Here is a 16,362-nt window from a genome sequence, read left to right as displayed (position 1 = left end):
AGAGTTAATACGTTTCGTGAGTATGTACACAGGATGAATATCAAATATAACGACTTGGAGAAATACATCTTAGTGACGGAGAAGAAGACCGAAACATCAGTGTACCTGTTCTTAAAGCACAGGGTCAAGGTGGGTACAAGAAGATTTTAAACATTCAAATCATTAGGTCATTCAGAACTGCATCATTGTTACCATCGGCTATACATGTATACTTTAGTAGAGCGAAACCTTGCGGAACTGCAGTTAAGTGCAAATGCTGTATCAATGTTTTGCTAATAAAGTATATATGCAGTGGTGATATTACAATAAACCTTTAAGTTGTCTTGCATACAGTGGTTAAATCTTTTGTTTTTGTAAAACAAGAGTGTCTGTATATTCTTAGGTTAGCAGAGCACCTGTTGCGTCGTTGGAGTGGGTGGGCGAGAAGACGGTTTGGACCCGCAGGACAAGCTTCTTGGGTTGTCCTGCTGACATCATCGGTAACTCCTCCTGCTTGAAGCTCGTTATCTCCAATGAATCCCACTGGAACGACATCACACATCAGATTCTCAGTCGGCTGTGTGGGAGGTGCGGCTTCAAAGCTCACTACCTGTTCACAAAGGAAGAGACGGTAAAATCAGCGCCCCCTACCGAGCCTAGGTTGCATGGATTTGCCAGTGTGTACGCGATGCATGCTCTCTTATCCAGAGGTTTCTCGGCACGAGATCAGATGGAGTCAGAGCTATGTCTCAAGCTGGAGAAGCTGGAAAATGAAGAGGGGGAAGATGTCGTTACCGATGTACTTTACAGAATCGTCCACATCATGGACCAGAACAGGTTAGGGACTCTTTCATTATCTCACTTTCCTAATGCCAATCATTATTTACAAATTCCATACTGTATTATATATCATCAACTACCAATGGTCGACAGCCGTTAAGTTTTACAAACTGTATTAGCCGTTTATTTTCGTATACGCCTGAGATATAAGATGATTTTTTTTGTAACCGAACAGGTTTGTGGATATATCGAGGGAATTTGACGCACTGCTGTCCGCCAGTGACATACAGCTGGGTCGTCAGGAGATGTCCCTCCCGGCCACCCTCCGTTACGTGCGTCGCGTCATCGTCACACCTACCACGCTCCTCTTCCTGCAACCTGAAATCATGTTTGAAAACAGGTGAGCTTAACGATTTAGGTTTGTCAAAGTAAATCGATATCGCTCGTTTTTTTAATACATTCTGTTAATCAAAAGACGACGGTTTGGCCAAGACTTAAAAAGACTTATGAGTCGTTTCGGTCACCCTATCCAAACTATGGGACACATTACACAGGGCTGCGTATTAAGCTTATCTCTAACTGGGACTAACCTGCTAGAAGCTAATGAGAAGGCCGTGGACTGGCTGCAGTACTGGCACGGAACCATATGATGATGATTTGCGCAGTCGCTACATTCTACATTTTGTGCAAAGCGCATTTTCACATTTTGCCTCAAAAGTATACGCGAAGTTTCCCATTCGTTCTTTTACTACTATTCAACCACAGGATGCTGCGTGACTATGGTGAGGAGTTCTTCCTCAGGGTTTCCTTCCTTGACGAAGGGTTCCAGAAGCTTCAGGGTGGAATAGCGACGGGATTGGAGGAAGAGGATATATTTGCACGTGTGAGGAACGTGCTTCAAACTGGGGTCAGGGTCGGAGAGAGGTATGTATCACTACAGTGTAGTTCAATAATAGTAGATTTAATTGTCACTAGTTGTTAATATCGAAACTAACTTCTGAATGTAGAAAGAAAATATATTTATATCTAGATATCATCAGTCGTAGCCTGTGTTTAAACAATCTCTCTTTGGCTGTGGTTAATGACCCCCTTCTAGGTGGTGGCAACTGTAAGACCGGCCGCTAGGTGTGCGATTTTAGTCAGGCTATCATCAGTCGATGCATGCACGTACTGCTACTAACGCTAGTATAATGCATACTTATTGGACTCGAATTGACAACATTACTACATATTACAATAATGTCTTGAAACGGTGTAACAGTATCCTTCAAGGATTTCAAGTTTTGCCATTCCTTTTTCACAGGTATTACAGGTTTCTTGCGGCATCCAACAGTCAACTCCGCCAACACGGAGTTTGGTTTTTCTCGGATGACGGAAAGAACACAGCGGAATCTATCAGGGCTGAAATGGGGGACTTCTCTGGCTGTAGGTACGTGGCTCTAGGTAGTCTTTTTGATGTTTCACAAGAAGCTAGGAAAAGGGAGCTCCGAACTGCTGGCATCTTCCTGAAAAGTATATTTAATTCTCTACTGTGCCCTTTTTGAGTGCTTTTACATTTTATAATCAGTGCCTAATGTTGCCCTTTTTCCAAATTCAGTGTATAACATAACAATCAAGTATGGTATGGTATACTTTTAAATTATGTCAAGAACTAGAAATTATACACGGATGCATTAACACAAGAATACACTACATGAACAGCATTAGTTTCTTTGTTGTTTCTTTTCCAGATGTCCAGCAACTTATCTCGCCAGGATGGGTCAGTGTTTCTCCACGACAGAGCCGACAGTCGCAAATGTCGGGAACAACGCCGTCGAGATCTCCGACATCACGGGTGGTTACGACCCAGTCAACCGTAAACCGTACTGCTTTTCGGATGGGATCGGGAAAATTTCCAAAGACCTGGCCAGAAAGGTTTGTTGTATTCTGCAGACAAGCTGGGTCCATTGCCCACTGTTCATCAAAATTGTAACCATCATCGTCCGCCATCTTGAAAACGCCAAATCTGTAACCCATCGGCAATATCAGCTACATTTGCATGAATCTTATAACGGTCCCATGTGTGATGTCCCCGTGGCGCAAGCGCTAACGCAACTCCGTTTCTTGGCCTGTAGGAGTTCTATTCTAGCAATGTCTAGGGTCGGTCCCAGCTCGGACATGTTGTAAAGGATTGCCTTCGTCATTTCGGATTGTGACGTAAAGCCGACAGCCCCGTGTATGGCGAAGCTTCAGGCATAATCCTCGAGCGTCAAACAATGATTTGCACGTAGTGAGAAGCCAACACATTTATCGAGAAGTGTAGGGGACACCTAGTGTGCTTGGCTAAAAGACCGTAAAATATACAGGCCGTAGCAAAGTAACATTGCTCTACTAGCTAACGAAAAAGCGTTCTTCTTCGTCCTCCTCCATCCATCAGGTCAGCAGCAAAACAGGTGACAGCCAGAAGGTTCCATCAGCCTATCAGATTCGCTATGCAGGTGTGAAAGGGATGCTGGCTGTCGATCCTACCCTACAGGGGGAGATCATGCAGTATCGTAGTAGCATGAACAAATTCTGGTCACTACACGACGTCATTGAGATCTGTACAACCAGTCACCCAGGTATGATAAAAGTTGTTATTGCTGTGTTTTCTAACCGGTAGCCATTTCTACTGTAGAAACTTCTGTTCTGCATATGGTCTTCCGGTAGATAACTACAAAATGTTGAGTGGACAATAATGCGGCATTTTTACCCTTACAGGCCGGCTGTTTCTGAACAGGCAAGTCATCACGATTCTCTCTCAGCTTGGTGTTCCTGACATAGTTTTCCAACAACTCCAGCAGGAAAGGCTGTTCGAACTTGCTGATATGTTTCTGCTGGAAACGAGCGCGGCTGAAGCCTTGTGTCAGCGGGCACAGATGAAGGGACTGCCGTACAGGCGGCTGCTGAAGATGGGAGTCCAGCTCACCACAGAGCCGTTCTTCCGCAGTATGCTGCAGAAAATTTACAAGAGTTCAGTAGGTGCGTACACTGATGTAGTATGTAATGCCCATAGATTATGATAAAGGAAGAGATTTATATGTGTTCGTCTGTTTGTTTGTTTGTTTGTTTTAGCAGCCAACTTCTTTTAGCAAGAATCATGCCTGGTGATTCAATTTGCTTTCTTGTTACATAACAGGAGAAATAAGAAGGAGAGCCCGGATAGGGATCCCACCAGAATATGGCCGCATCATGTTAGGTGTTCTGGACGAGACGGGCACGTTGGAATATGGGCAGGTCTTTGTCCAGTACACCGAGGACATTGCGAACCAGGACGGCAAAGTCCGCGTGTTGGAAGGTGATGTGGTGGTGACACGGACCCCGTGCTTACACCCAGGCGATGTTCGTAAGTTACAGGCTATTGACGTCCCCGCACTATATCATATGGTGGACGTCATCGTCTTTCCCGCCAAAGGACCGCGGCCGCATCCAAACGAGATGACGGGAGGGGATCTAGACGGAGATGACTTCTTCGTTACCTGGTTACCTGATCTGATATTCAACGGGCCGAATGAGCAGCCTATGCATTTCAGGTCGCCTACCAAGAGAGAGGTTCCTAACGTCACAATCAAACACCTCATCGATTTCATCGTGGATTATATAAAGAATGACAGATTGGGCCTCATTGCAAACGCACACCTGGTTTTCGCAGACACAGAACCGATGGGAATCTTTTCTGATGTGTGTCAACGGTTGGCGGTAAAACACTCCGACGCTGTGGATTTTCCAAAGACAGGCGTGTGTCCAGACTTAGACAAGACAGAGCGGCCACTTGAATATCCTGACTTCATGGGAAAAAGAGACAAGACCACAAGGCGGTCAGAGAGAGTTCTGGGTAAGATGTATAGGGAGTGTCAGATGATCGAAAATGTCTGTACACAAGTAGAGCGGAAGGGAACTGTTGAACAGGTACATCCTGATTACGGCTTGGTTATAGGCGAGCACGTTAGTTATGTTAAAAAGGCCAGGCGGAGTAGAGACAGATACAATGACCAATTGCGGTCATTGATGGCACAGTACGGGATTGAGACCGAATCAGAGGCAGTCTCCGGCTGTATCGTCAAGCTGCACAAGCACATGGACGACAGATACGAACGGTACGAGATCGAGAGGGTTGCAAAAGTCCGTATCGAGGATCTGCGGAAAAGGACGCGTCAAGATTTCTTTGAAGAGTTTGGAGGAGAAGAGTCTGTCGAATTGGATCACCCCCATGTTTTGAAGAAAGCCTCCGCGTGGTACACTGTTACCTACTCCGACCCAGACGCAAAACTACTCAGCTTTCCGTGGGTTATTGGTGACATACTAGGCATCTTAAACTTAAAGACAGCAACGACTGCTAGAACTGCCTTTTCGGAGTGTCCAGTGATCGACAATATCACACACCAACTGGCAAACGACTACTATTCCACGACCGAATTCACCATCGCGACCTTACGGGCTCCGAACAAATTCTTTGTGGACAAGCAAGGGACACTTCTGCCGGTAGTCCAGATGTATGTAGGCCGTTACGCTAACGTCCTCCCTTTGGTTGCTTTCTTGCGTAAGTGGATGCACGAGCACCTGCTGACACATGTACACAGCGCAGACTTAGTCTTCAACATGCTGTCATATGCAGTCAAAGCCGGTTTCATGGTCGACTTAAGAGAAGCTCCCACTGGAGCGACGAAAGAGTGGCTAAGTCTTACCAGCGAAACTGTCTCGGTGAAAACCATCGTAGAATATTCGTTTGAAAACGGCTGTAGCTTGGGTGAACTCTTGGTCGAATTCTTCCAGTACATCAGTTCCCACGAGTTTAAGGAGTCGACTGCCAGTGTGATGCTGGGAGGTGCGCACGTGGTCTTGGGGGAGGCTAGCAGACGGAACATCCAGCGAAAGGCACTGTGGACGTACCACATGCTGTCTCAAACAGGGGACATCATAGAGGTTGTGCACGCCGAGACCGTACACGCCAAGGACGAATTTGTGGCACAGATACCTCCGCACGTGTGGAGAAATGGCGTCAAGGACAGGCTGACTAAGGTATGCAAGTTCCAGCTCAGTAGAGAATCGTGTAGATGCCATTTGTATTTCGAATAAGCCCAACTCACTCGGAGCCTCTTGCGTCGGTAGACTTTCCGTACCCAGTTCGACTGACAGACGGGGTGCCGACGTAAGAGACTTCATTCTGCGCTAAGATCGCGGGTTGTGAGATTGTGAGGATTTTCGTTGGTAGCCTGGGTACCATCCTAGTAGTAGTTCGCTCCGACGTTTCATCATCATTCATCGTTTTCCGACGTTTATTATACATTGTATACAGTCACATAGGCGAACATACTAGTTCGTACGAACTACTGTCCGGACTCCGGATGGTACCCAGGCTACTTCTTTGGTACTCATGTTTATTTCGCGCACAGGTTCAGGAGTCAATTGAGCTGGAGACCGGCGCAGAGGTACAGGTCCGACGCCTGACGGGTGTGAGGGGGCCAGCACGGGGACAACTGTACGCCTATGGAACAATGGACTCAATCAGACGTGTACAGTCATACATGGAGCGTCTGCACGATCTACACACAGTTTTTCCCGATATCGGCGAGCCTACAACCATTCGCCGACAGCTTTTTTTCATCGTCTAGATGGAACTGCTATATCGCCATTACGATATCGGGAAAATTTCTCCCGAAAGGTCCGGACCATTCGTACGAAAGCTTAGCAGGGGTCCCCGATAGCTTAGCAGGGGTCCCCGACAGCTTCCGCGCGTGTGTAGATGTGTCCCGACTTCGGGAAGGCTCATTAACATACAACGCGGGCTCATTAGGCTATATAGCTGTTTATGACTGCAAGCGCCACGGGTGTCCCGCGGCCAGCGTTCCAGATCCCTCCCGACACATCCACCGATATCGGTAAAAACTGTGTATAGATTGGGCCTATTATGGGTCTTCGTACCGCAGAGGAAGAAGTCTATTCAACTATTGAAGTGTTGATAATGACATCTCACCATATACATGTAACGGCCGTTATATATATATATATATATTCAGAAATGTAACAGTTTCTTCTTAGTAGGCTCTATTAAGTATCAAAAGTATTATTATCCCATCTGCGACGTTAGGCGTAGTGATATGTGGGATTTTTTCTACACTATAACATCGGATATTCCATGGAGTGATAGAAACACGAAAATCCCTCAAGGTATGCCATTTCGACGACCTTATGAATTTACTACAAGTTATTTTGTCGTTGGCTATGAAACGCATGCCTTAATCTGCATACTCTGTGTCCATTATGATGTCGCAATCATGAAATTCGCATCAGCATTTGCCACATTACAAAGGTTTCAGATTGATTATGTACCTCATCAGTATAAGAATAAATGAATGAATGAATGAACTTTATGGCGCGACAATTGTAACAGGTACAATGTATGGCAATTTGAATATACATGGCAGCTGAACTATATACTATTGCAGATATCTAACAACTAGTCTTATCTAATATAACAGTAGAAATCTATAAACAATCTAGATGATATCATAAAAGCTAATACTTCAGATCATTATGTCAATATAGCATTGTCTCTTTTTTGCAAGGAGTTGTAAATGAATTGGCCTACGTAGGTAGATACATGATAATATCAAATTGAATATCTCTGTCTTAACATGTGGCAGTACAATATCGGACTTACATACAATATATTGAAATAACTTTTGACGGTCTTCTTCATAGAGTCCATTCCGAGACACCATGAGGGTTTTTAGACAATAATTGTAATAAGTTGTAATTATTTTGAATAAAAGAATATCTAAGCTCCAACATTATTATAATTTTTTCAAAAATATTGATATGGAATTTTGAATCTAGAGTCAATTCCAAGACACCGTGCGGATGTTTGTTGCCATTGTTTAGAACTGATTTTAAAGTTTTGTAATTATATGTCTAGGGCATTTGATACTTCAGAAATATTTTTAACACTGTTTCAACTTTATAAATATTTCCCTGGTCCTGTAAAACTTTGGAAATATTCATGGCGTGGAATTGGATACTTCTAATGGTTTCTAAATAATGATAACAGCATTCTACCATTATTTACCATTTTCTACCATTTTTTGTAAATGGTTCTGTGGGCTGGGAAGATAGCAATTCACACATCCTTGGAAAGTATGGTTGGGTGCCATGCAACAATGGCCCACCACAAAGGATCCACCAGTGCCCAGCAGTGAAATCTAAAAATATACAGATGCAACAATAGGGCTTACTTTTATGGGGGCAATAAACTAATTTTACCATTTGGCCAGGTTTACCATTTTTTGTAGATATTTGTAAATGTGAAATAATCACAGAGAGGTTTCACAATTATTCTAAATAAAGATATTTTTGTACAGTTACTTGCAAAATGTTTCTAAAATATTCAAAGAAATTCAAATAAATGAGTATTTTCTTAGTCAATTTTTTGAAAATAATTTAATTATTGTGGCTCAGATATTCTTTTATTCAAAATGATTCAGACTAATTATAAATATCGCCTAAAAACCCTCATGGTGTCTTGGAATGGACATTATTTGAATTCCTTCGAATACTTTGGAAACAGTTTGAAAGAGATCACACAAAAATCTCTTTATTTACAATAATTTTCAAACATCTGCAGGATTCTTTCACTTTTAGAAATATTTACAAAAAATGGTAAACCTTGCCAAATGGTAGAATTAATTTATTGCCCCATAAAAGTTAGCCCCTTTTGTCTGCCTGGTATATTTTTAGATTTCACTGATGGGCACTGGTGGGTCCTTTGTGGTAGGCCATTGACATGACACCCAACCATACTTTGCAAGGATGTGTGAATTACTTTCTTCCTACCCCACTGACCCAATATTACAGAAAATGGTAAATAATGGCGAAATGCTGTTACCATTGTTTGCAAACTGTTAGAAGTATTCTGTTCCACATCAAGAATATTTCAAAGGTTTTACAGACTGGGGAAAATATTTAGAAAGTTCAAATAGCATTAGAAATATTTCAAAAGTAAAAAATCTCCTGGACATATAATTAACAACAATTGAAACCATTTGTAAATGATGACAATTGCAACCCTCGCGGTGACTCGGAATCGACTCTACGTCGGACAATCCGTTATGAAATGAAATTCATTTTCTATGTCATTATGGCATGTTGGGCAAAGTCTCTCATTGGCTGGTATGTTGATGCATGCGTAACATTCTTTAACCGTCTTAGTAATAATGATTTATCCATTGATGATCCACGTATGAATTTCCACCCTTTCAGATTAAAAAAGTATAACATAGCATTCCTCATTAATCATTTGTATTGTATATTTGCGGTTTACCATTACATTACCTTCATACGACCCATTACTACACCCTGGGTTCTGTGAACGATGGTACCCACCCAGGCATTATTAATACTGCCTCACGCCACAAGAATACATGAAAAGACTTTGTGGCCTTTTCATAGCCTTTTCTCATTAATTATGCAAATGGTACAGTTTGTATTCAGTATTAAATGTGAGCACCATTTTGCAATAAAATATATTATCGGTGCAAACTGGTGTGTGCTCCCCCTTGGTTTGAAGTTGAATGTCTGGAACGCCAAGCTTCCCGGCAGGGTACCGGCTGATGGAGGTCAATGACCTCGTGGCAATGCTGCGTCCCTTCTGGGCTACTACACTAGATGTACAGGGAGTGTTGTACGTATCGGGTAAGGAAAAGGAGAATTATAGTAATGATATTCTCCAAGCTCTTTTATCGTGTAATCATTTCAGCTTTGAGAGCCATATATTGTAATTTCATTGGCATTTTTATGGGTTAAAGCTTGACTACTAAAAGAAAACGCCATACTTACATAACTTTTCTCCCCGTTCCGAGGAATAGAAGTGTCCACATAGTCTTCGGCGCCATTTTCTTTTTGCTCCGTGGGAAAGTGTGTCGGACAGCAGCATTATTCAGTTTATTCTGTCGCCACCGACGGTTTCTCTGAGTTGTTTCTAGCCTGGTGCAGACATGATCGCGGGACAGAACCCTGTGGTACAGGCGCTGTTAGGGACACTGCTAACGTGGGGCCTCACTGCGCTCGGAGCGTCGTTGGTGTTCGTCTTCACAAGTGGCAAGGTGTGTGTGTCTGAAAAACTTGGCTCGAGTCTTGGAAGCAAAAGTTTTGATAATACAGTTTTACTAGTAGTCCCCCTGACTTGTCAGTACGTGTGAATTATGGTCACTATGAGCAATTTTTATTTCAATTTGCATTTGTCAATGGTATATTGATTTGAATTTCATTGTCAGTTTTTGGAAAAAGTTTATCATGTTTCTCATAATGTTGAAATATTGAAATTTGTATTAATCGTATGTAACATTTCACCTAGATCATGACATACATATATTGCAATATTGACTCTAAGTCTGAATCACAGTTATCGATTTGTATGAAGTGAATATTGTTGTTTATATGACCTAGTTTGTATCATGCTCTTTACCTGTGTGTGGTGGGAGGGGGGCATAAGTATGTTCCTGTGTAACGTGTTACATCCTGGAGTGACGTGGCCTTGTACAGGTTGACCACTCAGCCACGTTGTTGTTCGCAGCTGGTGCTACTGTTTGTGTTTTGCCTTTCTTTCGTTCCAGTCATGACTGGTGGCACTAGTGTGTATTATGAGCTCCCCAAATATTAAAAGCAGATAACTTTCACTGTTTCAGGATTACATGTATGTTGTGCAAAATCATGTTATATTTGTTATAAACTGTTTATTTACAGCATCTACTCATGTTTGCCTCATTCATCATTGTGCCTGATGACTGTCTTAAAAAAAAAAAGTTAAATGCTTAACGTTACTGCTATGGTGATGTGATGTTATTTATTACACCATTACCATGTATAAGTCCAGGCAATGCACTTTCTCATTAATAAAGGACACACTCCGACACAGTTTTCTCGGTTTAAGTTGTGTTTTTTTCTCTCTCTCTATCAGAGGAAAGTTCTAGATGCCAGTCTTGGTTTTGCAGCAGGGGTAAGTGTAATCAAAGCATATACATATTGTGATGTTTGTTATGAAACAAAGAAAGTAAGAAAAAGTAGAAAATTGGTTATGCCAATGGACCAACAGGACTTTTGTAAACAAGGACAACTGTTAAATTGGTAACTTGTTTCATAGATAGACACATAGATAGCTTACAAACACACAAACTATATATATTGCATATATACAACTAGCAGAGTTAATCATGTGTGATTTAAGTCTCTAAAATTTCTGGATATCCAACTGAGATAAGACCTGAGTATAGTGAACCTCAGCAGTTTCTCTCACTTTGTTGTTTGTATTGTTGACAATTTACCATGCATAACTCATTCATTCTAAAACAATAAGTATATCATAAGTACTAGCATGTGGCCTGGCTCAGAACTCTATAAAGTTCTATAAAGCTCTATAAAGTGAAGTACTAATGACAAAACAAAGCAAAAGCTAACACTGTGTTCCCCTCAGTAGAGTCTAATATCATATAAATCCATTTCCAGGTGATGCTTGCTGCCTCCTACTGGTCTCTGTTATCTCCTGCTATAGAGATGGCTGAACAGTCCCAGACCTATGGGGCACATGGAGAGTTTGCCTTCATTCCTGTTGCCATTGGGTTTGCTCTCGGAGCAGTGTTTGTCTACATGTCTGATGTCTTCCTGCCCTACCTGGTAAATGATTTGTTATGACTTTCTTAGCTTTGATATTGACACATACATTTAGATGGACCATTAACATGCTTATAAACACATCAACTGTCTCTACCAGTCTATTAGAGGATGTGTTTTGAACACATCCATGCATACTTTTTCTTGAGGAAGGACATTCTCTTCTTATAACTCCGACAAGGTACTGTATATTGTGCTTTAGAATGACATAAAGTTATTAGAGATAACGTTATATAAAGGTACAGATTACATGCTGAAGTGTTGGCCATACATAGGGTGTGTCATCTCCAAATGTTGCCCTGGCCTTGTCATCAGAAGAAAAATTCCACGCAGAGGAGAAAGACTTCACAACTGTTGCTGCAGAACCCCCACAGGACTCCTCATTTTCCATAGGTTTGTGTTGCATTGGTCATTTATCTATAGATTGTTCTAAGTGAAATAATACATATTTACTGTCAACTATGACAACTATCTTTCCAAGGCTGGTTTTAGTTTCAGGAAGTTAAGAAAAGTTACCAAATAAATATTGAGTGCTTTGTTCGTCAACATGTTTTGTATTGTTGTAAGTTTGAATTATCATTTTGAAACTTTTTAGTAGTGAAATTCTAGGTTATGGCTGTTCAGGCTAAGGATAATGCACCATCAAATTGTAACACGGCAAGAAAAATTATTAGACTTAAGCATATCTTAGTCAACTGTTATTAGTGTCACAACTTATATATAATTTTTTAGCAAAACTTTAAAAGTGTTTTTTTTTATCTGTCATATTTTTTACATGAAGCTGAAAGTGTAATTTTATCTTATTTTTTCCTTACCACAGAAAATGGTGAAATGTTGTCTTCGAACACCCCAAAAGGCCCCACACACAGAAGGAAGACCTCCGAGTCCCACAAGGTGGCCCTCAGTACAGGGGAGGAAGAGGAGGAGACATCAGTCAATGATGAGAAAAAAGCTGGCCAGGCTTCCATCAGTTGGAGGAGAATAATGTTGTTGATCATTGCTATCACTGTTCATAACATTCCAGGTGTGTGGAACAACAAGACTGATCCTCAGCCTTGTCTGTTGGGTTTTTCTAAATCAAGTGCTGCTGTGTTGCATTGCACAAGCTTTTCAAAAGGAAGAATAAAAGAATGTACTTGAAGTCTTCCTACAGCATACACATGCATAAACGATATCAAGTAAAATGCTACATAATGACATTTACAAATAATCTGTAGCAAAAAAAAATTAGTACCAGGGCAATTTAGTAAGTTTGAATATAGCATGATAATATGACATAGCATGATAATATGACATCACTCAGATGTAATACGTGTGTACCAAAGTGACACCATTACCATCATGATTTTGTAGAGGGACTTGCGGTTGGTGTTGGCTTTGCTGCTGTTGGTAAAACACCTGCTGCAACATTTGAAAGTGCCAGGTGAGGAGTGGAGGATGTTTTCTCTGTTGCATCAGTCACTTTATGTTTGTAATGTACGATCAGGATAAGAAGGGTACCATTAAGAATGGTACCATTCAGGACATTGATGTTTAAAATGTGATGTACAGTCAGTTTTATGGAATCTATATCAAATATCAATACTCTCACCATTTTGAAAATTTAACATCCTTTTACAGTGTACTGTGTTAAATTTGTGATACTCTCTGTCCAAAAACTGATTTTCATGATAATGTGGTTTTTTCTTTGCTAGGAATCTGGCATGGGGAATTGGAATCCAAAATTTCCCAGAAGGCCTTGCTGTAAGTTTACCCCTGAGGGGTTCTGGGATGTCTGTGTGGAAGAGTTTTTGGTAAGTGTTGGACTTAAAAGTGGTCAATCAAATGGCAAAAGAAGACAAAAATACATATCTTTATGATAAGTGATGAGGTGGAAGAGAAATTCCATTTCACTGAAGTGTTCCAAAAGCATACAGGTGTCAAATTTAAAAGCAGTCATTATGATTATATAACAGATTGAACTATTTGTTTCTATGAAGTTGGTCTCTCATCATGGTATTGTATACTAGAAAAGTTGCCTCAGTTTTCTTAGCACTCATAGGAAAAAGCATATAAAGATGAAAAGTGAAATGATTAATAAGCTCATAAGATGTAGCCCTTGACCCTTTATGTGACTGACTGACAACTCATCCATGTAGGTATGGCCAGTTGAGTGGGATGGTGGAGCCTCTAGCTGGAGTGTTTGGTGCCGTTGCCATGGTAATAGCAGAACCCCTCCTCCCATACGCTCTGGCCTTTGCAGCAGGTGCCATGGTGTATGTTGTTGTAGATGACATCATTCCAGAGGCAAACACAAGGTGAAGATGACCACTGGGCCTCTGTGGCTTTTAGATATAAAATTATGACAGCATAGTGGTCGATCAAATGACAAAAGAAAACAAAAATACATATCTTTATGATAAGTCATGAGGTGGAAGAGGAATTCCATTTCACTGAAGTGTTCCAAAAGCATACGGGTGTCAAAATTAAATACAGACATTATATAGCAGATTAAACTCTTTGTTTCTATGAAGTTGGTCTCTCATTGTGGTAGTGTATGGTAGTATATGGTAAAGTTGCCTAAGTTTTCTTAGCACTCTTCCTACCTGTCAAAACGTAGAAATACAAAATAAAAACCTAAAAATGGAAATGTTTGATAGCCATGCAGCTACTCTCCTCATTGGTCAAATTGCTATTTGCCATTTCATCATTGGTTGAAATGATAATTGTGACAAACAGTCTTGATTGGTCTATTGAATGCTGATAAGATATTGCTGTTTTACAGTAATACTCTGTCATAACATTTGAATATCTAAATGATGTTTGTTTCTCTCTACCCTGCAGTGGCAATGCCAAACTGGCATCGTGGGGGTGCATTGTGGGATTCATCGTCATGATGTCATTAGACGTCGGCCTAGGCTGATGCTGATGACTGACAAGTAAACTTATAATGTATGAATATGAAGGGCTTGTACTTCCTCAGGTAACTATGGTAGAATGGAGTCTGAGTCATATAGCTTCCACTTTCCACTAGAGGTTGTGACCACTGAGTGAAATAAAGATTTCACAATCACGCAATAAGTTTCATAGTTAAAGAACAATTCTTTTACCTTTTGTGTGTTTTGTTGTCTTTTAAATCAAACTTTGATTTAAAAATTCTTGCGTCATATTCCAGTTATGAAATCAAAGTCTTACAGATCCAATTGTGGTCACTATACAGTCACTCAGCAATTACCATGTAGTGGAAATGGGGTAGAAGCAAGGAGCTTTACCTCCATCAAGTGTGACACATGTACATGTCTAGTTTTATAACATCGATCACATGTGTACTTAGGCTGTTCCAAAGTACAGTCTACTCTACAGTGGTCATAGACTCATAGTTAATATAGATTAGATTATATTGACAGATAGAATCTTGACATCTTTCGGTGCCAAATGGTATTTTGGTGTTTTGCCCCCTTTTGTTAATCTGTCTATGGGTTGCTTTCTTCTTTGTGACAAACTGTGCTTTAACTGTGCTTTGTTAGAATGTTAGCTTTAAAGTCTCCATCAAAAATTTCTAATGTGTATTCGGAATAACAGCAATGACGCCAATGAGTGTACATGTGAAATAAAGTGTTTGCTATAGTGTGACTGAATAATTTTTGATAGACTGAAAGATGCAATATTGAGTAATTGAGAGTTAAAATCATACATTTGCTGTAGTTCATATATATTACAAGAAAACAGTATTATGATTTTTTTTAAACAGACATGCAAAAATCATGCAATACAAGTGTATAATTGTAATTATGAAAATATATTGTTCGGTGCATCTGGACAAAAGTAAATAGGGAGTCTTGGAATTTTCTTCAGATTCTACTTTTATCAATGTATTTAAAGCTGCTGAATAAATTAAGACATATCTCAGACACTTCGTGTTTCACCGTCTTTTAATAATGTCTTGTCTTTATACATATCTTTATAGCAGTTATAAAACCATTGCTCCTTGGTCTGGCTGTGAAATGTTTATGATAAAAACTTAATCAGTCATTGTAATCTTGTCGATAAGGCAGACTTATTAGTACGGACATCAACGAAAGTTACATTTTTATGTCTTGTATTATGTCTTCGTTCTTCATAGTGCCTTTATTTGCATCCAGGTATCTAGTTCATTGATTGCCACATGTAACTCCACATCACTGAAAAAGTTTGAAGCCTGCCCTTTCTGTATGGCGCCACGTCGTCCTTGGAGACATGTGAAGGCTTAAGGCATCAAAAGTAAAAATAAACCGTCAAATCATTGAAACTGCCTGCAATTTAAGTCATCTATTTCGGCAAATCCTCCATTCTCACTGGGAACCATTGCTAAGTCTAAGTTTAGCAGCCACAGTAAGGTAAATAAAGACCAACAAAGCCCGGGCTCCACATTCCAAAGCGCCACTGGTAGACCCGGTGGCATCGGTCGATTGTTCTGCCGGAGCCTAACAATTTCTTCTGACGTCTGCCTGTCCTGTATGACGTACAGACAGACAAACCTCCCTTTGAGGTGTGCTTTGCGTGCGACAAAGTCCACATTTAAGGCGGGAGTTAATTTTGCCATCAGGGGAGTTTTAATTGTGTGGCTGCTGTACGGTATTGTTGTCAGCCCCCAATAGTCACAAACAAAGGCCCAGTCACGGAGCCCGAGCGTCGCGTGAGTCGCGCGAATTTTTGCCTGGCTCGTCTCTTTGTTTTGGCAACGTATTTTGTTCAAGTAGCGTCTTGATCAGTCGGCACGCAAATATTTTGCTTTTTCGGATCTGAAGAGCACCCGAAAACCATCGAAAAAGTTGGATGCTTCTGGGCAGTCCCCGAGGAAGGATTTGGACGTGGAGTCGCGCGTGTGTTGTGATGGGATCGTGCCTCGCTGAAGGGATTTGTTCACTTGTTTGGGGTCGCGTCGTGTGGAGCGGGGCAAGATGT

At 41.0% G+C, this 16,362-nt stretch overlaps 2 protein-coding genes across 2 annotated transcripts; both read left to right on the top strand.

The window, feature by feature from the left end:
- The first annotated feature begins 33 nt into the window (after positions 1-33).
- Positions 34-6,871, top strand: LOC118428503 (probable RNA-dependent RNA polymerase 1). The gene is made up of 11 exons (XM_035838589.1): positions 34-129; positions 383-816; positions 995-1,159; positions 1,525-1,683; positions 2,063-2,188; positions 2,490-2,673; positions 3,176-3,359; positions 3,499-3,759; positions 3,917-5,796; positions 6,171-6,329; positions 6,866-6,871. Exons 1-11 carry the CDS (start codon positions 34-36, stop codon positions 6,869-6,871), a joined length of 3,654 nt encoding a protein of 1,217 aa, XP_035694482.1.
- Positions 6,872-9,642: 2,771 nt separating this feature from the next.
- LOC118429473 (zinc transporter ZIP11-like) lies at positions 9,643-15,695 on the top strand. The gene is made up of 9 exons (XM_035839963.1): positions 9,643-9,875; positions 10,730-10,768; positions 11,275-11,442; positions 11,715-11,832; positions 12,260-12,463; positions 12,793-12,862; positions 13,134-13,232; positions 13,578-13,736; positions 14,263-15,695. Exons 1-9 carry the CDS (start codon positions 9,768-9,770, stop codon positions 14,339-14,341), a joined length of 1,044 nt encoding a protein of 347 aa, XP_035695856.1. The 5' UTR covers positions 9,643-9,767; the 3' UTR covers positions 14,342-15,695.
- Positions 15,696-16,362: the final 667 nt, after the last annotated feature.

Source organism: Branchiostoma floridae, chromosome 13, assembly GCF_000003815.2.
Source record: "Branchiostoma floridae strain S238N-H82 chromosome 13, Bfl_VNyyK, whole genome shotgun sequence".
Lineage (NCBI taxonomy): Eukaryota > Metazoa > Chordata > Leptocardii > Amphioxiformes > Branchiostomatidae > Branchiostoma > Branchiostoma floridae.
Note: the sequence above shows the minus strand (reverse complement) of the source record. Positions and strands in the feature narration are given on the sequence as shown.